Consider the following 26,934-nt stretch of genomic DNA (forward strand, 5'->3'; position numbering starts at 1 on the left):
TCTGTTATCATTTTTAATAATTTATTTGTTAAAATAATTTTTCATTCAGTAGAAATTTGATATAATATTGAGCTACTTTGGGTCACTTGGCTTGGATTGTGGAGGACTCTCTTTTTCTCTCTAGAAATCAAGAGAGAGAAAAAAGGCACAAGGATATAGAGGAGTCCATTAGTCTACACTTTTTCTCACCTTTGAATTCTTCTTTGTTTACTTGCTAAGCAAATTGAAGAAAACCCAGAAACCACATACAACAAACCCCCCAAACCCAGATCGGCGATCCTCCGGAAAATCAAATAAATCGGTTGTAAATGGGTCAGCAGAAGGCTTTGATCTATGCGTTTGTCGGTCGTGGGAATGTTATATTGGCTGAATACACAGATTTCAGTGGTAACTTCAATTCCATAGCTTATCAGTGTCTTCAGAAGCTGCCTGCTACCAATAACAAGTTCACTTATAACTGTGATGGTCATACCTTCAACTACCTTGTCGATAATGGCTTCAGTAAGTTCTCTTTCCCATAAAGCTCTTGTTTTATCTTGATGTTTCTGTTTCTGGGTTTGTTTTTATTGATGTAGATATAAAAGGGATCGAAGAAATTTTGAGTAATTATCCTTCCGTGTTTTTTATTTCTGGAAATCGTGGTTTATAGTATTAACTTTATTTAAATTAGTATTCTTAATCCGGAAATATGATGATTTAACTCTAGTACTGGGATTAATACTGATCTTAAAATTAAATCTAGTACCATGAACCGTTATATTTTTGTTGAATGGACAGAGAGTAAAGTTTTCCCCAATTCTTGGTTGTATAGTGCTCAAATGTGTTCTCTATTTATTTTCGTGTCCTTCCGAGTTGTTTATTGTTGCATCTGAATTTAGGGGAAATGAAAGGGATCAGTGGACTTGTAGATTAGTTTCTGGGGGGGGGGGGGATTATTGTGTTAACTGTTTGTTCTTTGCTTGTAAGGGGCATTTTTCTATGTTCTTTGGTCGTAAAGTGAAATAGTTCCTTTTTTCTATTATAATTGCTATCATCTTATTAATGCCTTCTTTTCATATTTCTCTGACTGATTGGTGAAGTTGGATGAGTGACTAATTTGGTTCATTTATATTTGCTTGATAAGCAATAAGATGTACTAATTGGTTATGCATCACTTGGTTTCAATTTATAAATATAAAGTTGTACAGTTGAGGTCTTATTTGAAGGAGTGTACTAGATTCGAGAGTTCGTTCAGATTTATGATCTTCTTTGAGTTCTGTTTCATTATACTGGTCTGAGATGCACAAGTAAAACTATATAATCAAATACACTTGAATTCATCACTTTAGGTAATATTTTTGTGCTCGCATGAAAACCATGGTAGAGCAGGGTTGAAATTGCAACGGATACAAAAAAATGCTAGGGGATTCCTTTCCCTCTGTCTAAGACTTGGTGGGCACTGGGAAGAATTACTCAGTACCTATATGGTTTTGCTAACCTACTACACGAAGGTAGTAGATTAGCAATGTCTTCATTTTTTTTATTTTCCTCCCTTAATTGCTTATTACAATGCATAATAAAGAGAGACTTTTTGGTCTTTTCACGAAAAATAGCCTGGCTGTCCAACATCATTTGGTATCTTCATTCCCTGTCACTCTCTCGCTTTTTCCCCCTCAATCTCCTTCCAATTTCTCTTCACCCCCACCCTCTGTGTAATACAAAGTTTTTATCTTCAACATCAATTGATTGTTGTCAATCGATTGATTCAGCCAAATACAATTTGGACTCCATTCATTCTCCTGAAATAACATGTATTTATCTTATAAACAGAAAACCAAACTCAACCAATCTTTTCTTTCCGTTTGTTTTCCCAACTCAAACCTCTCTTTTACTTCTTTCCTCCACAGATCCAGAAATCACTTGCAGTAGAATAATATAACATAAGGAGAAAGAGATTTCTGGCCAAAAACTTAAATTATCCCAGAAGAACAATTTTGGTGGGTTGAATCTTTTAAAGAGAAAAGGAAAAAAAAAAGAGACAGAGAGGGGGGCCAAATAAAGATAGGAGGGAAAGGTAATGAAGAGAAGCAAATTGTTTACTACGTTCATGTAGTAGGTTAAAAGATCAAACCCCCACCCACACACAGATGACTCATATATACCGACTTCACTTTTGCGGTGACATCTTTTCTATCACATTTCTTGGATGTTTTATATTTTTCCACAAGAGGAAAGAAGAGAGTGGTGGTCAAGATCATTTAATTTGCCTTTTGATATTTCTAATTCCATGCCGTCTTGTGTCCTTCTCTCTTCTACAGCTTGTCATGCCACTGGGAATTGAAGACGTGAAGTCACAGTTGGGTTTTTCGTTAGATGCACTGTTAACTGTTTTCAGTTACTTATAGTGCATTGAAGGCACCAATGTGAAATCTGTGATCGTCATTAGTCAAACTGGTTATTTCATTATTCTTAGCAACTGGAAAGCATTTTTTGAAAAGAAAGACTAGATGCATATTTAAGAGAATGCTTCACCTTCCAAGACGTATTTCCTTAGCTTCTTACTTTATTGCGATCTGATGATTTTATATACACTTTCAAGTGAAGAGCATCATTACTGACTGTCTAACCTATGGAATTAAATAGCTATTATGAGGAGAATTTGAATGCCATTAGAAAATTGTTTGTTATTCTGCTCTCTTGCACTTCCAGAAATATACCAATGTTGCATAGTTAGTTGATCACTGGACTTACCTATGCTAACTTTATAATCCTCCTTACAGCATACTGCGTGGTTGCTGAGGAGTCAGTTGGAAGACAGATTCCAATAGCCTTTTTGGAGCGCGTTAAGGATGATTTCATGTCAAGATATGGGAGTGGGAAGGCTGCGACAGCTCCTCCAAATAGCCTGAACAAGGAATTCGGGTAATTTAATATGAAAAGTTTACTTTAGTGGTATGTGAAGGCAGAAGTTTCTGTTGAGTCATCTAACTGCAATACTCTCTTAAGTGCAGCCCTAAGTTGAAGGAGCAGATGCAGTATTGTGCTGAACATCCTGAGGAAATTAGCAAACTTTCCAAGGTGAAAGCGCAGGTTTCAGAAGTTAAGGGTGTTATGATGGAAAACATTGAGAAGGTAAAACGTCTCTTATAATTTCTTACCTTTGTATATGATAAGACGGTTTAACATTTAACATGAAAACTTCACATTCCATGTCTTCTCTTTCTGTGTTATAATTACAAGACAAAGCCATCTATGATGGAGCTTAAGAATTATTTGAATCTTGGAAAGGTACCTTACATTGGAGAGACATCAATGACAATAGTTTTAAAACAATTAAGGACCATGCTATTTTTTAACTAGCAGCTTTCTGCATGTTTAGTTGTATACTATTCTAAAGCTGACTGCTCACCAGATCAGAGGCTGGACCTTTTAGAGTATTTGAAGCCTGTATCCTTTGTTGTTTTTGCTTAATTATGTAACCTAGACAAACAAGAAGGGAAAGGTTATGATTAAGGGGCGATAAAACGAGCTTTTGTTTGAAAATAACTCTAGAGGGCAACTGTTCTTCATTATCCTCTGATAGTGGTTTTAATATTGTCACGTTTGTTTCTTGCCTATATTGATAACTCAAATAACAGAGCATAAGGTTCCCCTATGCCCCCGCGACAATCACTTAGCTAAGCTCGGATCTCTAGGTGAGCAATTTCAACAATGATGTCAAATCTGTATGCGGAGAGTGGAACAACCTCCAACTTCTGAGTCTTACTTAGAAAGAAAAACCTCCCTTTTTTAAAAATGCAGAACATGCAAGAAAGCTATTTAAGACTCAGATTATATCTATCCCCTATTTACAGAAGGAATAGCTAAATAATTGAGTGAAGGGAAGAGTCCCCTCACTGCAAATTATTAAACAGAATGATGAAATCTAAAACTCCAGATTACATCTATCCCTTATTTACAGAAGGAATAGCTAAATAATTGAGTGAAGGGAAGAGTCCCCTCACTGCAAATTATTAAACAGAATGATGAAATCTAAAACTTGGCCTAACATACCAAATTGAGCAGATTCTTCTTATATTGGGGAAGAGAGTCTACAACAAAGTAATAGGAATCTTGTTGACCATCAGCTGCATAATTAGCCAAGGCATCAGCCACTCGATTCACTTCTTGGTAGCAATTAGCAATTCACAAACATTGACCTCAGTAAAGCTTGTATTCTTGATGTTAAATAGGCATAATGAGTCGCTTAGGATATGTATTAAATTTGTGAGTGTAGTTTATAGATCTTCCTGATAGATGGAGGGTTACAGTGGGATCTTAATGATACTTTGTTTTCTCTCTTCATCTATCATTTGATGGTTGATTAGTTCTTACTTTCTTATATGATATTGTTATTGAATCCCCATATCCCTTTAGTAACTATGTGATTCATAATAGTTCTGAAGATTCCTTCTGCTAACTGTAGAAATCCTAGAGCTAAATTTGTAAATTTCTTTGATCATTATTCTAACTTCCAAATGGAGGCAAACGAATAATAAGAATTCATATAGCCAAACCTAACTAGCTTGCATTTGAAGCGTAGTACATTCTTAGCTCAATCTGTTCTGTATAGAACACTAATATATTTGTAGAGCGTAAGTTGATCAATTCATGCAAAATGACTGCCTACTCAGAACTTGTAGTTATGGAGTTTTTTGAATATTTACTACCAAAGGGGAAGTGATTGCATCGTAACGGGATCTCAGGCAAGCTCTATCAGTGAAGAGTGAACTTCTCAAATCTTCATCATTTCCTAGAATTGAAGATTGCATAATATTAAATCACACATACAATCTTACTAATTAGTCCACTTGAATAAACATTGGGTGCATTACTCCCAAGATAAACTATTAGGGGTCGTTCGGTGCAAAGATTAATAACGCTGGGATTAGTAATGCAGGGATTAATTTTTATCAAGTGTTTGGTTCATTGCTTCCCACCTAATCTCATGTTTTTTTGGCTTAAAACTCTACAAAAAGCTTCTTTCCAATTATACCCTTGAATTATTATGGGATTTTCTATTTCATATAATTGGGTCAAGGTAGATAACTGTCGGATAATATTATTTTTTTGTGGCCTTCTAACTAGCTAGGAGAAGAACAATTTTGTCGCCATGTTTGCTATTTTCTCACTTGAATTATTTGAGGGTAAATAATTGTCATCTTAATAAATTGATCACTCACAAAACGTCACTTTTCAATTTAAAAAAGATAGACCATCTACTTTTAAAATCGAAAAGACGGTAAACAAAAGAAAATCGTATAAACCATCTACATTTACACATAAAATTTGCAAGTTGTAGATTTTAATATGTATGCAATTTTATAAATTGTTCAAAATACAAATAATCAGAAAACCACATATATATCAACAAATAATACATACAATTAAGATCACAAACATCATGTGGTCATATATTTGCCTTTTCAATTAGTAAATGTGAAACAACTCACATTTCAAATAATGTATTGATTTGTATTGGATTTATTTAGCAACAAACAACTCTCTCTAAATAATAAAATTTGTAAGCTAATTTATTTAAATAAATTTACTAGTACAAATATAAAACATAAAACCAAGAAAATAAACAAAATGATTAAAAGGATTTGAGGGGTATTTTTGTCTTTACATATATTAATCCCATGGTATTAAATCCTATGTATTACTAATACCCAAATAGAAGGTATTAGTTATACACCCTATAATACCAAATAGGACGTATAACTTATTAGTTATACATAGGCCCAAAATTCCTACCAAACGTAGTACTAAATAATATCATACATAATACATGGACTATTTCTCCTAATACACTCTACCAAACAACCCCTTAGACTGAAGAGTGTCTTTTCCCGTCAACCCAATTATAGTGTTATAATGTGATCACAATGATGGGTCTGAGGCATTAATATATTTGGAGTTTTAATGTTTGTAATATTTGAAAAAGAGTGGAAAATGTCATAGATTATCATATCAAAGATGCAAGTGCCTAGTTAAGTATTTATTAATGCAATTGCTCAACTTTTAAGTTGAAGAAATTGGTTCTTGTGGACGGGATAGGTCAATAAACTAGAAGGCAGTATTAAGTATATGTTTGATTGATTGGAGAGTGGATCTACATCAAAAACAATTAACCATTATTAATATCCACAAGTTACGTTGCCCCCTAGGATGTTGGTTGGTCTAGTGGTAAGAGCACAAGTGATGTGCAGGTTAGGTGCATGTTGCGAGTTCTACTTTGCTGCAAACAAAAGCCTGATGTTCAAGTGGAGAAGGGTAAAGGGGTGGACCCAATATCCACCCAAGTTTTGAACTTTGCGTCACCTGCGCTTGGGGATTTCTTGGTTATCAAATCATAAATTCCGTTTAAGAAATGATTATTGTGATTACGACTAGTGCTTTTCTCATTTCAAAATCTTTCCTTCATATGTTATGCTTTTCGCTCTACTGTTCAACATCATGAGAGTTGATGTGGTATGTTATCTTTGTTCTAGGTTCTTGATCGTGGAGAGAAGATAGAGCTTCTTGTTGACAAGACAGAGAACCTTCATCACCAGGTTATCGATTTTATATTTATTTTTTAAAAATCCGACCTTTAAATCCTTCTATTGAGAACAATTTAAATCAGATGGTTTCAATTTTATTTTGCAGTTTACTTTCTGTATTATCTTACCATTTGGGAATGGGATTAATTCTTACTGGTGCTCAATCTGCATATGGACCACTTTCTTCATAGGATATGATTATTACTTTTTGCATGTTAATCTTAAATTGAGGTTACTCTTAGCTAATGTTACTATGTGGTTTATAAGTAAGCTAGAAGTGTACAACCCAACTTCCTTTTGGATGATCTTCAGTTCATTCTGAGTTGAGTGCCAACTTCACTGAGGGTGGGGCTCATCAAATGGTTGCTTTTTGCATTGCTTGGCATATCCATAGGCTAAGATGGGTTACCTGTCAACAAGATGATGTCGCCTTTGATTTGCTTGATTGTTGCCTACCTTATTCTTCCATTAGTCTGACTTTTTCGCAACCTTATGATGTGGGAGAACACTGGTGCTCATAGCTTCCTCAACTTACACAAAAGAAGTTAAATAAGCTTACATTTCTTACTTCATAAAAAAAGAAAGTAAAAGAAGCTTACTTGCTTTCTTGCCCCTTCTGTATGCTGTAATGAGATGTGTTCTAGTGATGTCTAGATAGGCTACCATTGATGGTTGGTAATAGCAGTCTGACGTCTGAAGATATTATATGTATCCTTGTCAAATTGATCTGTTCGTTATAATATTAGTTGTCACTCCCCCACCCCCACCCTCCAAAAAAACTTCTTTTGTTATAATATTAATTGGCTTCAGTTTTCATTTAAGCAGCAACTTTTTTGTCGTTAACCAACGTTATTGTATAGTTCAACTGGCTGTTGTTACCATGTTTTCTTTTGTCCCTAAGCAAAGTTTGTGCCATCTGTACAAAGCACCAACCAATGCTAGTGGCTTCTTTGATTGTAACAGGCACAGGACTTCAGGAATACGGGAACCCAAATACGGAGGAAAATGTGGCTGCAAAACATGAAAATCAAGCTGATAGTGTTGGGTATCCTGATCGCTTTGATCCTCATCATTGTTCTCTCAGTTTGCAAGGGATTCAATTGTGGAAAGTGAGGATGTTTCTATTGTGATGCTATAGTTGTACGAAAAGCTTTGTCCTATATAAGCATTTACGATTCTGTGAGAATAGAGACAATGTATGTTCTGTATGTATTAGCCTACTCACTTTTTTCTGTTTGTCGGAGCAGAAAGGATCCATTTTCTCTTCTTTATGTTTTGGTCTAAATGTTGTAGTATATGATGTCACCATTGAGAGGTCATTTTGTGCTGTCAATGATTTGTTCCTTTTTGGAAGAAAAATACCTGCAATGCTAGAAACTCTTTATCCAGTTGATTTTATATTAGGTCTTTGACCATTTTATATCTTGGTAACCCTACATACCCTTGAGCCCTGTGGATAATTTTTGGAGAAGAAGTTTCTAAAAATATAAAAAAATTGAAGCAGTTTTTGAACCGTGTTGGATAATGTTAAAGAGTGGGAATATATTTTTGCTTCGGGCATTTGGCTGATTTATTAATATACCAATGCTTTTAACCAAGTAACTTCGTTTTCCCACCTTTATAAATTTTTCAAAAAGATCTACACGGTCTTTTTTTAAAATATTAATAATTGGGAGCAAAGGATGGGGAAATTGAACTCTTACTAATAAAGTGAAAGTTTGGTTAGTCAATCAATTTATATAATCAAACATGTGCAGTGACGTAATTCTTTTTTTGAAATGAATCACTTTCTACAATAACAATAAATGAGTTTGATTTCACAAGTGGAGTTTGAGAAAAGGTAAGATGTACACAATTTGATCCTTATCTTTATGAGGTCAACGTTGTTTCTGATTAACTTTTGTCAACCTTGCTTTTCTATTTGGTCTTAAGATCAATAATGTGAGCGAGCTCAAATAAATCACTTAAGGACAAGATCCCTTTTTTTATTTCACTAAACGCCCTTATCAGTTTCTACCCCGATTTTTTTTGAGTCGGAGAACCATAAAACACAATGTCATTAGACACCTAAACAGCAACTGGTAATCCAATGCTTAATTATGAAGAAATTTAATTATTTTATGCAAGATTTACTCATTTCACTTTATGTCATGCATAAAATAATAAATAAATTCTTATAACTTATACATATCTTAATTATGCAGATTTCTAAATTGCAAAACAAAAGTTAGTCTGTGTGATCTGTGATCATGAACCCGGCTTTGCACTAAAAAAGGAAATGTGTGTCTATATTCACTTTCATTCAGAACAAGCAATGGCTGAGCTATCGCGAAAGCCTATGTGAACAAGCACCAAACAGTGTCAAGTGTCAACAAACACTGCCTTCTTATTGTATTAATTTTATATATAAATAACTTACATTCTAATCAGGAAATTGTTAAGGCTAGTCAGGGCACGGGAGAGAAGGGCAGGCGATGTGGATCAAGTGAAGTGCATTAAGGACGAGCATGAAAAAGTATTGGTAGAGGAGACCCTCATTAAACAGAGATGACAGTCATACTTCCATAAACTCTTGAATGAAGAAGGGGACGGAGAGATTGTGTTGGGAGATTTGGAACATACAAGGAGGCGTCACGATTTTGGGTATTGTAGGAGTATTACGGTCGAAGAGGTTAAGGGTGTTGTGCGTAGGATGCGCTGGAGAAGAGCGACCGGACCTAACAAGATTTCTAGGGAATTTTAGAAGAGTGCAAGTTCGGTAGGTTTGGAGTGGCTGACTATGTTATTTAATGTCATCTTTAAGATGACAACGATGCCCGGAGAATGGAGGTCGAGTGTAATGATTCCTCTATACAAAAACAAGGGGGATATCCAGAGCTGCAACAACTATAGAGGTATCAAGTTTCTAAGCCATACTATGAAAGTGTGGCAAAGAGTGGTGGAGATGAGGGTGAGGAGAGACGTGTCTATTTCAGAGAACCAGTTCGGATTTATGTCGGGACGCGCAACTACAGAAGCCATCCATCTTATGAGGAGACTGGTGGAGCAGTATAGGGAGAGGAAGAGGGACTTGCATATGATATTCATCGACCTAGAAAAGGCTTACGATAAAGTTCCACGAGAGATACTATGGAGATGTTTGGAGGCTAAAGGTGTACCTGTGGTGTACATTAGGGTGATCAAGGACATGTATGATGGTGCCAAGACTAGGGTAAGGAAAGTAAGAGGGGACTCAGAGCACTTCCAGCTGTGATGAGGTTGCATCAAGGATCAGCCCTTAGTCCATTTTTATTTGTCTTGGTGATGGATGGATTGACGCGACCAATTCAAGGTAAGGTGTCATGGTGTATACTTTTCGCGGATGACATAGTCCTGATCGATGAGACTCGTAGCGGAGTTAACGCTAAGTTGGAGGATTGGAGACATACCTTGGAGTCTAAAGGATTTAAGCTGAGTAGGACCAAGACAGAATACTTAGAGTGCAAGTTCAGTGAGACACATCAGGAGGTTGCCGAAAGTTAGGCTTGGTGACCAGGCCATCCAAAAGAAAAGTAGTTTCAAGTACCTTGGATCTACATGTAAGGCAGCAGGGAGATTGGCGATGATGTCACATATCGTATTGAGGCAGGGTGGATGAAAATAGAGGCTCGATTCCGGTGTGCTATGTGATAAGAAGGTGCCACCACAACTTAAGGACAAGTTCTACAAAGTGGTGGTTAGACCGGCTATGTTATATGGGGCGGAGTGTTGGCTAGTTAAGGTCTCTCACGTTCAAAAGATGAAAGTTGCTCAAATGAGAATATTGAGATGGATGTATGGGGCATACTAGGAGCGACAAGATTAGAAATGAGGCTATTCGGGACAAGGTAGGAGTGACCTCAGTGGAGGACAAGATGCGGGAAATGCGACTGAGATGGTTTGGGCATGTGAAGAGGAGAGACACAAATGCCCCAGTGCGGAGGTGTGAGAGGTTGACCATGAATGGTTTCAGAAGAGGTAGGGGTAGGCCAAAGAAATATTGGGGAGAGGTGATTAGACAGGATATGGCGCAGTTACAGCTTAGCGAGGACATGAACTTAGATAGGAGGGTGTGGAGGACCCATATTAGGGTAGAAGGCTAGTACATAGTCTCGTTATTCTTCCATATTAGTAAGCGCATTAGCGCACTATAATTTCTTATGCTCTGGTTTCTATTATTATCTATTACTTTCTGTACTCTGATTACTCTATTTTGTCTGTGTCGCTTTCGTTATTTGCTTTCCTATATCGCTTTGAACTTCTTAGCCTCATCTGACCTCTTTTTATGCTTCTATTGAGCCGAGGGTCTCTCGAAAACAGCCGTTACCTTAATAGGAGTAAGGTATGCGTACACTTTACCCTCCCCAGACTCCATGTTGTAAAATTTTATTGGGTTGTTGTTATTGTATTCTAATCAGCTACTAAACATGACATTACTTATATAAAATTTAACCCCGTAACTCTACCTCTAAATCACTAAACAACCCTTAATTGGACAAAAACAGCTCATAGTAAAGTAAAACATCACTAATCTCATTCCATTCAGATAAAAATAAATGAACATGTTTAAACTGAAAATCTGGATTGTATTTGTTACATTAACTAGTGAAACTCATGACCACCTTAACATAGGAACATAATTAATACATTACTAGATGTCGCCTTCTCCATTTTAGTCCGGAGTGAAGATGGTCTTCAAATGAAGAAAAAGGTCTTAAATTTATCGACCAACACGTCAGGGGTTCAATTCCTGCTAACTTCAAAACCCCAAAAATACAAGTTTTAAGTATAGTTAGCAACCCCTCTTGTTTCTTCATACTATTACCTCATCAATCTGCTCTTGTTCTTGTTTTGATGATTTTTCATCAGCAAAATTCCAATTCTCACATAAAACTCTCTTCCCTATTCCACCCCTTCTTCTACAAACCCCTAACTCACCACCAATCTTAAACCTGACTTTCCCTCCTCTTCTCTTCAATGCCAATTCAATTCCTTTGCTTTCCTCCTCCTCCCTACCACTATCATTTTTTTCCTCCTCCTTCTCTGTTTTACCACAATATCCCCAAAGTTCCCTTCTTCTCTTCTCAACAATTTTCTCCTCGTGATTCTCAATCACCGGCATTACTGGTAACCATTTCGGTATATGCTTCTTCTTCTCTCCTCCGATATACTCATTATTACGACTACCTACATTTCTCAAACCTTTTCTGCTTCCTCCTACTGAAAATATTTTCGAAGGCAACGGTTTTGCGAATGGAATTTCTTTTGATTTCTTCGGAAATGTAACGAGTTCCTTTAACGCGCCGGAGTTGAGAAAGCATCCGCTGGCTCTCCAAGCTCCAGGGAATCCTTTCACGGAGCTCAGCTCATCCACGGCGGCGATTGTGTCGATGAGATTTGACTGGGTACGGCACGCTGAGTTGGCTGAGTCGGCGGCGGACTTAGCGATTGTTCTCAGGTACCTGGTGGCGATGTCGGATAGGATTTCGAGTGCGGGAGCTTCCGCCGCTGCGAATCCGATTGAACTGCAGATCTGCGCAACCGCTGTTCTGGTTATAGTGAAGGCGTACTCGGATTCCGTTGACGCCGTGGACGGAGGAGGGATCGCCGTCGCCGCCATAGGACGGTTGCGCTTTGACATTGATCTCATGTGGACGGCTGTGCTTCGGGGAGTCCTGAGACAAAAACCCTAGATCTTTATTCATTCATTGGTGGAAAGTTGTAGAGTGGGGGTTCGAACTCGTGCAGTTTGCAGCAATAAACTGCAAACCAGTACGCTAGGAAATCTAACAGTACATCATCATATTTTTCTTTATTTAATAATAAATTACAAAACAGGAGGGAGATGTTTACCTTTTACGAACTTGATGTCGATAAATCTCTAAATCTAGAAATTTATATCAGCCAATTGAACTTTATCAAACTCTTTTTTTTTTAGAACCAAAAAGATTTATGTCAAAATGACATATGCCAACAACTAGACGCACACATCAAGACATTCTGTCAACGAGCGGATTGCTCGAGAAAGGGGAATCAATCGCGACACATGTAATGTAGTGAAAGATGTTGTGGACTATATGGTCAGCGACAACTCTATTTATTCAATAAATTACTAGGATTCATGTAGCCCAGGCTAGATTTATCGTATTTTGGGCCGAAGCAATAAACCTATTTGAAGCGGCCCATTACGTACAAGAGAAGCGAGAGAAAAAGAACAGAAGTATGAGCAGCATAATATCTATGATTGGATTCACAAAAACGTAGGCATCAGGCAATTTACTGAAGAAAATATTACTTGAATAAAGGATCAAACTAAACATGACGCTCAATCAATCGGGCGCTATCCCACCCTTCTTCCTTGATCTACATAGTCAAGCCGAACTTTTTTATTTTTGATCCCGACACATGGGGTTTCATTCATTTACAAGATCGTGAAGCAAAGAAAAAATGAGACCATAAATTTGAAGGTGAATCAAAAAAGGATTCGAGTTTTTCATTTTCTGAAATAAAAACGTCTTTCTTATCTTTAAAGGAAGTTTGTAGGAGTTTACTTTAGCGAGGAACTCAAGTATGTCCAAAAAGAAAAAAGGCTACGATGATTGTTCACGAAAAATCAATAAATAGAACTAAGTTCAAAAAATCTGATTTTTTAAAGTTTAATTTTGATTTTAACTAAAATTAATCAAAACAAATCAATTACGCAAATATTATTTAACAATTTTAATTTGACATATATACATAGAAAATATTTAAAATTTTATAATATATTATTTTTAATTCTTTTGGACCTGTATTAACAAAAGACGGAAAGAACAAATATTCAACTGCAACATCTATTAAGTAGAGATGTATATTTTGTTTTTTCCTACTATTATTAGTGAGGAATTGCTAACTCGTTTATTCAAACTGCAACATGTAGTCTATAGAGACGTATATTAAGATTGTTTCATTATAAAAGTTTAATGACTTCATTTAGTTATTTTATTTAGTGATGAAAGGAAATAAAGGAAATTTCTTTAATTTGCATAGATTCTTTCACTTTAATTTGGGAGTTCATTTATGTGTAGAGTCCTTTCATATTAGACAAATTAATTAAAACTAAATGTTATAATTAAAAAATATTAGAGATTAACGTTAGTTTACATGGTGTTTTGTGCAATTTTGCTCGCTCATTCTTGGTCTGATTTTCTATTTGATGTTAAGTCATTATTTACCTATTATTTAGCTTATTATCAACAAAAAGGAGCTAAAATATTTTTAAACTATATGAAATTGAATAAAAATGTCATTCGTTAATAATTTGGTCTAAAAATACTCTATCGCTAATCGTTTGGTAAAAAAAGAAGCTCTTATTATTACTTTGGGTCAAAATGCCCCTTTTCTAATAAACATATCGTATTCGTTTAAAAAAGAATACCTCATTTTCCTAGTAAAGATATTATGACCCATCATTGATTTTCATATATATATATATATATATATATATATATATATATATATATATATATAAAAAAAAAAGATTATAATTATCCATCATTAAATTTTCCTTTAGATAACGAAAAATTCTTTTTCCCAGATAGATTTTTCAAATTGAAAAAAAGATAAGTAATTGTTAATTAATATAATCCTTAGATACAACAATTACAATGTCATAAAATACAATAGATTATTACATTGCTTCAAATCACAAAATATCTTTAAGATATCGTCAATTGAGTTATTGTTGACCCTTTTTTTCATATTAACTTTAAAATCAAAAAATGTGTTAGCAACTGCTTATCGAACTTTATTCAGAAAAGATTAGGAAATAAAAATACATTTTATTTTATTAGGAGTTTTTTAAATCACTATATTAATGAAAATTAGTAATGAGTTAAAGATATTTTAAGAGGAAAAAAAGATGCTTTCAAAATAATATTTTATTATAAATATGTATCAAAAAAAGAAAATAATTAACATATTTATAGAAAAAGGGCTTTCTGGATACAAAAGTAATAATGAAGACATTTTGTATCAAAATATTAATGATACATGCATTTTTGGACAAAATATTAATGATAGAGGCATTTTAGATATCAAATTGTAACGAATGACATTTTCTTAGTTTAAGATAATCTTTGCCCTTTTTGGTTACTACCAAAAGTTAGATAATGGGATATGTAAAGGAGTATAATTAAGAAATATTAATTCAACATTGATATACACAAGCACAAATGCTTGGTCCAGTATGTTGAGGTGCACAAGTTGCTCCACTTCCACCTCCAAATAAATGCTTACATTCAGGCAAGCAGTCTGGTTCTGGATCATCATTCTTGCAAATTATCTCATTCACCTCTTTGTAACAAGTTTTTCCTTCTACTCTCCCAACATTTTCATCAACTGCATTTCATTACAAAAAAAATATAAATCAAATCCTTAATCAAGCACACAGAGTTGTTGTTGCCTAGTGGTCAATGAAATAATTTGGTGAAAATCAATTAGGTTCAAATCGTAACAGAGACAAAATATTGGAGGAAATAATAGTATCTCAAAAGAAAGTGTCCTTAAATGTGCAATTAGAAAGAATTTTTTCTTTTGTTCGAAAAAAGGAATTAAAATAATATTATTGGGTTGCAAGGCAAAATGAGTCGTTTGCATCTCTCCATATAATTTTCTAACACAAATATTATATTGTTAGATGACTTGATTAATTCTTAATCGAGATTGCCTCGTATGTATTATCTAGCAAAACTTGATTCTCCAAATTTAATTGCTCGAATGAAATTGATATCACAACTAAAAATAACGAAATAGGTGAATTAAGAAGAAGAGAAGTTTATAGATTAGATTACCATGGATGAGGGAAACCAAAACAACAATACAACACATGGATGCTAAAGACTTTGCCATATTTTGATTATAATTATTATAGGATTTGGTAACAATACATATTTATAGCAAATGTTATATACCGTTGTTTAAAGATAAAAATCTGATTGAAATTAGATCTCGTCAACAATAATCTAATTGAGGTTTGTGGTAATAATGTTAAGAGATAATCTTGTATTTATCACAAACATATCTTGTATTTAGTCAATGCTCAATAGTCAACTCCAGGTTTGAACATTTTGAATCCCTTTATTAGAATTTTTTATTCTGCAAGTTAGTGCAAGTACTAATTACTACGTTATAATCAAATGGTTTTATATTATACTCCAAAGATATATTAGATCTATGTGGAATGAACTAAGGTATCACGTAAAATAGAGCTGATGAAGTATGTTTTAATAATCTTTATTTGCTACAGGTGTTGTATAACTTTATTGATTAATAGTTTGTAAGATGAAATACCGTGAAATATAAGTGTCGAAATGTCAATCTAAAATAAGTATAAAAGTCTATCAAGTCGTCCTACCTTGCATAAATAAACTGGTTACTGTGGCCTTTTGAAATCCAACAACCAAAACTGATTTCAGCCCAATGAAGGAAGAACTTAAGGCTCAACAATAATATCAAAATGGAAAAATTACCTTATTGCACATCTTATGTTACTATATTCTTTAATATTTCTTATTACTTGAAAAAAATTCAAAAATCTCTATTTTTCTCCTTCTCTCTTCAACCCACGGATACATCACCTTTTTCATTCCCACTTCAATCTTAACTCCCCCTAAAATCACGCCTAAATTCAATCAAATCTATCAGTAGTTAACTTTTTGAATTACAACCGTGTTTTTGTAGTCTTCTTCATCAATTTTAATTTCTCAAAAAGGTAGGAGAATTTGTTCATCATATTTTTTGCTTTTCTATTTCAGATTTCGTTCAAACTAATTTGTGTTCTTCATCTACAAATTCTGATACATATGAATTCTGATCCATCCTTTAGTGTTGGTCTTACCCAATTAGTTCTTCAAACATAAAATATTGTTACTCATGATTTTGATTCTCCTAATAATGATGGTTTTGATGAAAATAGATTCAAACACCGTAACGAAACCTTTAATTATGAAGAAATTGCGGAGAAAAAAATCGCAAAAGGATGTTTGTTCAAGTTAGAAATATCCAGTTCTAATAGCTTCAAGTTCAAAATCCCCGATTTCAAAAGCTTCAAAAAAAAGGAGAAAAATATAGAAACAATAGTCTATTTTCTATGTATCATGTTATTGTATTTTTTATGGCTAGGTAAATATCTTATTTTGAATTGGGGATAATATATCACATTTCATGATACATAAAGTTGTTGTTATGTATCATGCCAATTGTTTTTCTGTTTGATACAGAAGTTCACAAAATTTTCTATTTTAATCATATTTATAGTTACATATTTAATAAATAATTATGTCAAGTTATATATTTTTACTATGTATCATGTGATCTGATGTATCTATAGTTTTGATTATACTCAATATGTATATTGTGCTTCAATGTATATGATGTTGTAATGTATCAAAGTTTGTTATATTATCAGTTTTTCCTTGTTAGTGTAGGATATGAAGTATGTAAGAGAACAAATTTCATCTCACTCTTTGAGATTTGGTACAGCTCACAATGTGACTTTTGTGAATGAAATCAAATTGTCAATAGGAGAAAAGGTAATTAAGTTATTCAGACAAATAAAATTTGGTCTTTATTTGAATATACCACAGTGTAATTTTCAAAGACAAATCATCAAGTGTCTCTTATTGCTTAAGTTGGAGCAAAAAGATCCCAATGATACATAAGTTGTTGAATTGATGTATCTAATATCATGATACATAAGTATTATACGTATAATGTTTATTGTTTGTGATGTTCTTGATACTATGTGGTATGTGGAGTTGAATCAATATATCTCATATCATGATACATAAGTCTTATATGAGCTTGCTTGGATCATAATATCCTTTTACCTGTTGAGTATGTTCAAGGCATTGCTCAACAAGAAAGTCACAGTCTGTGAGAATTCAGATTTCATATATTGGACTCCAAGTTGACTATCTTCGTGCTCGATATGCATCACTTTGATGAAAATATGATGTTGAAAAGGCAAAGGAAAGATATATCAGAGAAAACGACGATCCACCAAAGTGTAAGAGTGATTTCGTCCCCCTAGCTCGTGAGGATTTGATTGATGTAGAGTAGTTATGTCACCACTAGTGCTATGTAGTTTTGTTTTTACTAGTTGATTTATTCATTAGCTTTGTATCTAGAAGCCAATATTTTGGAGAAGTACTATTTGAAACTTATATGAATGCATAGGGTTTATAAATTTGATTCCGTTTATGTTAATTACTACATGCTATGGAATTCTTGATTTTTTTACTTGTATCTGATATATTTTTTCAGATGACTTTTTTATCAAATGATACATAACGCCATGTATTGTATCAACTACATTAAAATGATACACATTTTCATGTATCAGTTTAAAGATACACTTAATTCTACATGTTAGATTTATTTTATTCATTACCAATAATGTATCTTCTACATAATTCATAGATTGTAATGTATATGATACATTGCACCATCAATTCATTTTTTTTAATGTAATGATTCAGTATGTTCTTAACATAATGTATTTGTTTCGAGCATAATTAAGCCCCTGAATATAATGTATCAGATAAAATAAATTTAATTTATATAATAAAAAATAATGTATTAAATCTAAATGATTTTAAGTATAATGTACCCGATTTGACATATATAATGTATCAAATATTAAATTAATTAATTTTTTTTAATCTGATACACAAAAAGAAATGTATTGGTTTCTAAATTACAAAAATCAGGTTATTCAGTAAACTCACACTCAATGTAAATGTATCATAAATTCACATAATTGGTAAAAATATTGAAAACTACTCAATAATTCAAAGTCAAGATATATATTATACATAAATCAATTAATTGACATTTATTCAACTGGTAGGTGAATGTATCTTCAAAAATCAAATTAGCACTTCTTTGAAAAAGAAATTACAAGATCTTCTATTGTGACCTTCATATCCACAACGCCCATAATAGTTTGTTCTCATAGTTAGCTTCTCACTACCGTTCATTTTTCGTTCCTTCCTTGATCTTTCAAGCATCCACTTATATATTGGTGGCGGGATCATTTTCTATAAGATTTCTTTTGAAATAGATCAATCTTGCTTATTGGTATTGCAACCATTGACACCTCATATGTTCTTGTTGATGTGTGTGTCTTGTAGTAATCAGAGCAGTATGGATGCATATCTATACCATTCTTGCTTTTAAAAACAGCAATTGCATGTGGATAAGGTATCTCGTCTAGTTGAAATCTTCCACAATTGCTTTTTTCTTTCAAGACAGACAATTAGGGCTAGGCATTCGGTATTCGGTTCGTTATTTTCAAAGTTTGGGTTCAGTAATTCGATAATCGATAATTTAAAGTATATACCAAATATCAAGCTTTCAAACTTCATTTCGGTAATTCGATAATCGATAAATCAAAGTTTGGTTTGGTACGGTATTTGATAATACCATATTGAAGTCGAAGTCCACACGAAATATGTTAATACATCATATTCACAATAGCAATAATAAAAGATGTGAAGATTTTTAATAACAAACTAAACAATGAATCGAATACAACTTAGAATACAACTGAGTCTCAAACTAATCGTAAAAAATATTGGAAGGTAGAAAAAAAGTGGAAGTTGATGTTCCATTTACTGCAGCCCTTCAAAAATCATAGAAAAATAGAACAAAATATTATGTGTATTAACAGGTAGCCTTAGAGAAGTAGTGCTCACACATTATCATCTTTCTTTATTCTGATAACATGAACCACGTAATAGTGTAATACAAACTTACTATGTTTAAAAATGAGAACACATCAATACATCATAGTTTAGAATTTTTGCTCAACAAATAGCTCTTCAGAACATTCATAACTTATCCAAAATCTATTTTCACTTCCACAGGTAAACTTCAGAACATCCATAACTGAGTAAACTTCAATCCATGAACTGTACTCATAACCACAGTCCTATCAGTTGGTGCAATGACTCCACTATTTCTCAGCTTAAATAATACAGTCAATGCCAAGTTGATATGTTCATATGCGATTACAAATCAAGAACGAGGGAATCTTTTGAGCTATTAATATCATTGATAGGTAAAAAGAATTTAAAATGTGTCAACAATTAAACTAAGTAAAAAAATATAAAAATAAAATACAAAAACTGAAAAACATACCAAGTTCAAGTTTTATAAGATCATTAAAAAAAATTCAACATTTATGGGATAAGGCTCATTTCACGCCAATCTTGAAGACAAATAACAGCTTGAACCAATTTCGGAGTCAAAGAACTCCTAAATGAATCAAGAATACGGCCTCTGATGCTAAAGGCACATTCTGATGCCACACTAGAAATTGGAATCGCCAATACATCATGAGCCATATCGAAAAGAATTTTATATCTAGGAGAATGAACTTTCCACCACGACAAGATATCAAAATTGTCGTCATCATCATTCGGCTCTAGTTCTTCAATAAGATACTTTTCCAACTTCGACTTACCACCCAAACATGTACCATCTTGTTTGTTCCTCTTCATTTGGATCCTATTTCTCACTTTTGTTGATTTTGTGCTAGTGTTAGAAATAAATGAATTCGATGTTTGAACTAATAAATCAGAGTGAGAAGATGAGCGTCGAGATGCATTAGAGAATTTTGCTACATACTCTTCAAACATAGATTTAATGTAGGTTACCATTTCATTTTTTATTTAACTCCCCTTTTCATCTTCAAACATATCCTCAAGTGCATCGCCAACATATTCAAGTTTGTTACGAGGATCTAAGATAGAGGCAATAAAAAGCATTTTATTCATTTTTTCAGGAGCACCCCAATACTTGACAAATTTTTCTTTCATTTTTTCTCCCATTTTTGTCAAAGAAGGATCATTGTCTTCCAACACTCTCTTAAATGATTATGATGCTCAACTATATCTTCAAAGTAATCATTAGAAATGACCTAGATTGAAACTTAAACCTTCTCAGTTAGATCATAAAATCTTTTAACAAATATTACCATAATTCTCACCTTTTGTCAATCATCACTTTCAAGTACACCTGCAACACTTCTATCTTCACAAACATGATTAGCAAAATAAGTTGAATCCACAATCTTCAATATCAAACCTATTAAATGCACTCTCAAAATGTTGTTCTATATCCAACATCTAGTAAGTCGAATTTCACCGGGTTGAAACATCTAAACATAATGACTTCTTACTGTCATATTTTTTAGTTCACAATATTCCGTAAATTTTCTAATCCTTGCGGCAGATTGTCTAATATATTTCACCATTTGCCTAACACGTTTGATAGATGGACCAACTTCTTTCATGCTATCTTGCACAATAAAATTCAAAATGTGAGTCATACATCTCACGTGAAGATGGTTACCACATTTCATGTTAGATCCCCAATTAACCATTTATTTGTGTAACTCTTTTACCATGACATCATTAAAAGAAGCATTATCTACAGTTATAGTGATTATTTTTTTCAATTTCCAATCAAGCAAACACTTTCTAATACAACGAGCCATTTTGTCACCCTTATGACTAGTAACAACCTGAAAGTTTAAAATTCGTTTATGCAAAAGCCAATCACTATCAATAAAGTGTACTGTCAAACACATATAATTTATTCTCTGTATAGAAGTCCACGTGTCTGTGGTTAGACAAACTCTCGGTACTAATTCATAAACTTTTGTCTCTCTTCACCAAAACTACATAACAATCCCTAGTCATTGTTCTACGAGAGGGAACTCGGATTAAATATTGAGTTTTTTTCATAAACTTCTTAAAATCCTCCTTTTCAACAAAACGAAAAGGAAGCTCATCAAGGATTAACATCTCAACTAAAGCCCTCCGAGATACCTCTTAATCAAAAGTCCAAATTGCCCCATCACGCATTTCACCTTCTAATAAAAAGTTTAAATTTGATTGTTTGTACTTAGAATTGAAAGTGTTAACCTTATTTAGATTTTTAGGACAAGTTTTCAAATGTTTATTCAGTCCACTTATTCCATTTTTAGTTGAATCACCTTAGAGAGCTTTATCACAATGCTTGCACTTTGCTTTATTAATTCCATCTTCTATGAGCTTATCATAATGCGCCCAAGCAGCAGATCTTGATTCTATAGCTTTCTTCTTCACAGTCACTAAATGTTGTTCAACTCTCGATGTTCAATCAAGAGACTCAGTAAGACCCGGAGGTGCGATTCCACTTATATTGGTTGTTTGACTTGTTTCATCTTCCATCTAAACATAGAAAAGATTATAAATATTATAAGACATAAATTGAAAGTGTAAAATAAAATTAAGAAAAACAAATCTTGCTCACCTCTGATAGAAGAATTATGCTAAACCTGTGTAATAATTCCACCAAAAGATTAAAAAATAAGAAACAGACAAAGGTTACACCCTCCAATAAAAAGAAGGAAATGCTAAACAGATCAAGGGTGAGCAGAGAAATAGAGCTTACACATTTGTCAAATTAAGGCAACTATTTAGAACAAATGAATGAGACATGTTTGTACTGCGAATTGCACAGAACATATTAAATGTAATTTTTTTGTAGATCAAATGAATGCTACTCTATTGTTATTTTAGATGGCAGTTATCACAAACGAATGAGACCAAAATCCTTCCAAAAGTTAAAAACTCAGATTTTCCCATGCTCGAAGCACATTCTTTACAACATATAATTAAGTTGGTTACAAAGATTTAGATAGAGGGAGCAGATGAACACCAAGAATTTGAATGCCAAAAAACTAATTTGAAAAAGGTTTAATGGCATTGAAATTCAGAGTCTTGGATAAGAAAAATCATACAACACCTTTACTTTGAAGGGCGAGCAGAGAAATCAGAAATAGAGTTGTGAAGAAGTGAAGCTGTGATCTGTGAAGGACTTAAGGGCGAGCGTCGAGCAGATAAATAGAGCTCTGAAGGAGTGAAGCACTGAAGTTGTGAAGGACTAAAGGTCTTAACTCTTAAGAGTGAAGCTGTGATTTGTGAAGGTCTTAAGAGTTAAGACTTAGGGTTATGGATTTCAGATTTGGGCTAGACATAAATATTTTGACAATGGGTCTTTCCTTTACTCCTTTAGGCTCTACACTCTTTTAGGCCCAACAGAATACAATGGGCTGCAGAATTGGACTATTGGTCATTTACTAATTTAATTTCGGTATTCGAAAAATATCAAATACCTAATGGTATAATTATAAATACCGAATATCGAAACTGAAATATAAATTTCGATACTGAATATCGAACCGAATTATTGAATTATCGAATATCGAAATACTGAAATAGCCGGTTCGATTTGATAATTTGATTTTTGATATTTTATGCTCAGTCCTACAGACAATGTATCTTCTTCTCAATTCATAAACTGAATAAAGATATTCAGATGAAGCAGCATCCTGTCAACATTAATACATTGAATTATACATCCTACAAGATGCTTTCATACTCCAAGCACAGTCCTCCGAATAATATCTTAATACATAGCTGCACCACTATAATGAATAGACAAGTTATCAATATGTATCAGATACATTTATATTATGTATCACTAATAAAAATTATTATAACTCTAGATAGAGCTATCATTTGAAAATTTCAGTGGTTTTCTTAAGTAACTTTGACTATAATACATGTTTAATAATGTATAATGTTCAACATATTTTTGTCATGATAAATAACATCAAATTTAAACTTCATGTATCTTTTAATTCAACTATACTACAAATGAATGTATCAAAATGTAAATAGACATCATATACACCAATAATACAGTGTCTGATGTATTATGAAAGACTCACTCACTATCTATTATATTCATGATACATATTATAGCAATGTATCATCTTTGACCCAGAAATCACAAAAACACATCTAAAATCAATTACACAGCATAATACCTATAATTACATATTTTTTACTATGCGATCTCTTAACTCTGAAATTGAAACTATTTTCAAAATTGTATTTGGCCATTGCAACGACTAGTGTTGCTTTATCCTTATATAATTGTTTCTTCTTCACTTCTACACTGTTTGTATCAATGATGTAGTTTGTTACTTCTAATTCAGGTTGATAACTTGAAACATCATTGTTTGACTCAATCAAATTAAGAGTGAGAAAGGATTTTTTTTTATTACATATTTTGAATCTTACATTGACATAGTATAAATATCAATAACTATAAGATATGTCCATGATATATTACAAAACTTATGTATCATGAACATGACCATGCATATTTACTATGCAATTTTCACAAAATAGTTATGTAGCATGATATGATATACATTGATTCAACTCCACATACCACACATAAGAACTTATGTATCATGAACACCATAAATCATGAACATTATACATATAATACTTATGTATCATGATATTAGTTGCATTCATTCAGCACCATATATCATATATATTACCTTATGCATCATGAACAGAATCAACAATTAACATTATAAACAGAAAATTTATGTATCATGATATGATACATTCAGTCAGAATATAAATAAAACAGTGAGTTATGTATCAATAATATAAATATGAACATGATACATGCTAAATTTTGTATCAATGAATTGGGATTATGTATCAAGAAAAGATTTGTAAACATAATACATTGCAATGTAATAATTATCCATAAAATTTAAAATCAAAAGATATATTAGAAAATGCATATTTTGCATCATGGTCCTTCGCTAAATACTCTTCATGCAATTCCTCCAAAACTAAAGGATCATTGCGGTGTTTGGATCTAATTTCATCATTTAAATCAGATCTACGAGAAACAAATTTCTGTTGTTAAGAATTTAATTGGGTAAGACCAATACTAAAAAAGGGACCAAAATTCATATGTATCAGAAATTAGAGATGAAGAACACAAAATTTAAGAAGAAAATCAATCGAAAACTGAAGAAGAAGAAGTTCAACGAAAATATAGAGATGGATAAATTCTATTAGCTTTTTTAGAAATTAAAATTGAAGAAGAAGACTAGACTATCACGGTTGTAGTTCATTAAAGAAATTGAAGTAGAAGACCAGATTTCAAGTTCATGAAAGAAATATTTTCGCCAACAATGATTTCATCACTTTTGCATCGTTTATACCTCACTTCAGATTCTCATATCTTAGCAAAATTGAGATATTCATTATGTATCTTCTCAAATTTCTCAAAAAAAATTGACCCAAAATTGAAGGATTTCTGATGTTCTATTTTATAAAAATTTGAATTTTGAATTCACTCAAGCTGTTACGACAAAGGAGGGACCGAATTGATGTGAGTAATTACCTGCTTTTAATACGTGATTGCTTGAAATAAGGAATCTTAAATTGTTTTACGTTTTCTTTACATAAAACCTCAACTGTAATTAACATTTTGTATCAACTACTTATGTATCATTAAGACCCCTTATGTATCCAAAAGTGAAGGAAAAAAGAGAGATTTCAGGTAATATTGAAAAAAATAGCGATAGATTGCAAATTGATTGATTCACCATGGAATTTAGATAAAATTTACTATCAAAATCCATCTTCCACTTTGGGCTGGTTGATATGTATGAGTCACAAGGCCCATTGGACTTGTCTTTGGTAAAACCTTAAATCTGGCAGATAAAATTCACAAAATAACTGCTTTTGAAATATGAACCTTTTGTGACAATGACCAAGAGTTTGATTAGCTGAGTTGCTAATTATGACACTATGCAATTTGTGTGACAAATGCTCGTACGATATGCATTAGATTTGCTGCTTCAATGAGATCTTTTTCCCCGATGGAAGGACCAATTACCAAACATCTAGAATCCGTCATGAAGTTTTTATTCGGCATATGAATATTAAGTAATACTGGTGTTTTACTTGTGTAACTTAAAACTTCACGATAATAAATATTTTTCAAAGATAAGATCAACTAGTGGTGCGTTTATTAGAGCATCTCCAACCCATTCTCTATTTTACTCTCCAAATATAGAAAATAGATAGTAAAATTGAGTTAGGTTGGAGATGGTCTTACACATTTTATACAAGATAATGATCTCCCGTGCTTAATTCTCTGCATATTATTTTATTATTATGCTATATTTCACAATCTTTATTTAGTGGACGTTTGACAATGAAAATAAAATAGAGATTTTACTGTATTTGGAGTTTTCACAGTTCAAGTTGGAGTTGTATTTGATCATACTTTTATAATAAATATTTAGAATTTAAATATACTATTTCTAAAAACAAGAAAATATAATTTAAATGGGTTTAATTTATAAAACTAAAAAATTCAGGGGTAAATTTGAAAATGAAAAAAGAAAAAAAATAGTTTTAAGTATTTTTCAAATTTCAAATACAATTTCAATTTATATTTAAAACTTTTACATCAAAAAGTATTTTTCAACTAAAAAAATTAAAGAATTTTTATAACCAAACGAGTCCAAAATTATTTATGCTGTCCTCGTTTCAATTTTACGAAAAATAATGAATCACAGAATTCTGACATTACATTGCAAAAATTAAAGAATACCCCTCTCGTCTGGAAAACATGTGAATGGGGTCGGACATGACATTTGATGTTTTTGTTGTTTTGTGCATCTCTCTCTTAAAAAACAATTAATACGTCCTAGATTTGTTCATCAATTAATTTGATGCATACACCAAAATTTGGACACTGAAAAGTCCTGCCAACTCCTCAAAATATTGGACCAGATTAATTTAATTTTGTGTACTCAATCCTGTTTATTTTTATTTTTATTTTTTATTTGTTGAATTAGGAAGTTTGATATGACATCCACCAAGTTAATTAGTTGTACTTGAAAGTATTAGTTGAGAACTTTAATTATAGTGTGGTTCATGTCATGTGCTTCTACCAATTGCTTCTGAACAAAGCACTTATACTAATATAGTCATTTGTTTGGAAAGACAAGAAAATAAACTTCTAGATATGACTTGTCAAAATGATTTCATTTAGCATCTTTCTTTGTCATTGTGTGCACCAATAATGATCATTTCAATATATATATAAGAAATTTTTTGTTGATTTTTTATCTATATTCGATATCTGCATTATAGCTCGATTGTCTATTTAGAAAAATATTTTCTATCAAGGACTTTTTAACATTTAGGACTCAAAAGTGACACCTCTTGTTAAATTATGAGCAGCCCCATTCACTTCTCTAAATCGGTGATTAAAAAAAAATAATTAGGGTCTCTTCTTCTTTTTTCCTACTGAAAAAAATGCATTAATTAAAAAGTTAATATGGTTCATTAAACAACGAATTGAGGATTAAAAAAAATTGGAGAATCAGTAAAGACTAATATTTCTCTGCTACAACCATCCAAGT

General features: G+C 32.7%; 2 protein-coding genes across 2 annotated transcripts; one reads left to right on the plus strand and one right to left on the minus strand.

Annotated features, from left to right (window-relative positions):
• Positions 1-78: 78 nt before the first annotated feature.
• Positions 79-7,951, plus strand: LOC129873018 (vesicle-associated membrane protein 722-like). The gene is made up of 5 exons (XM_055947999.1): positions 79-501; positions 2,760-2,901; positions 2,991-3,111; positions 6,513-6,575; positions 7,527-7,951. The coding sequence occupies exons 1-5, from the start codon at positions 309-311 to the stop codon at positions 7,674-7,676; spliced, it is 669 nt and encodes a 222-aa protein (XP_055803974.1). The 5' UTR covers positions 79-308; the 3' UTR covers positions 7,677-7,951.
• A 3,148-nt stretch (positions 7,952-11,099) lies between these two features.
• Positions 11,100-12,772, minus strand: LOC129873557 (transcription initiation factor TFIID subunit 8-like). Its single transcript, XM_055948671.1, has one exon. The coding sequence runs from the start codon at positions 12,229-12,231 to the stop codon at positions 11,395-11,397; it is 837 nt and encodes a 278-aa protein (XP_055804646.1). The 5' UTR covers positions 12,232-12,772; the 3' UTR covers positions 11,100-11,394.
• Positions 12,773-26,934: the final 14,162 nt, after the last annotated feature.

This window comes from Solanum dulcamara, chromosome 11 (assembly GCF_947179165.1).
Source record: "Solanum dulcamara chromosome 11, daSolDulc1.2, whole genome shotgun sequence".
NCBI lineage: Eukaryota > Viridiplantae > Streptophyta > Magnoliopsida > Solanales > Solanaceae > Solanum > Solanum dulcamara.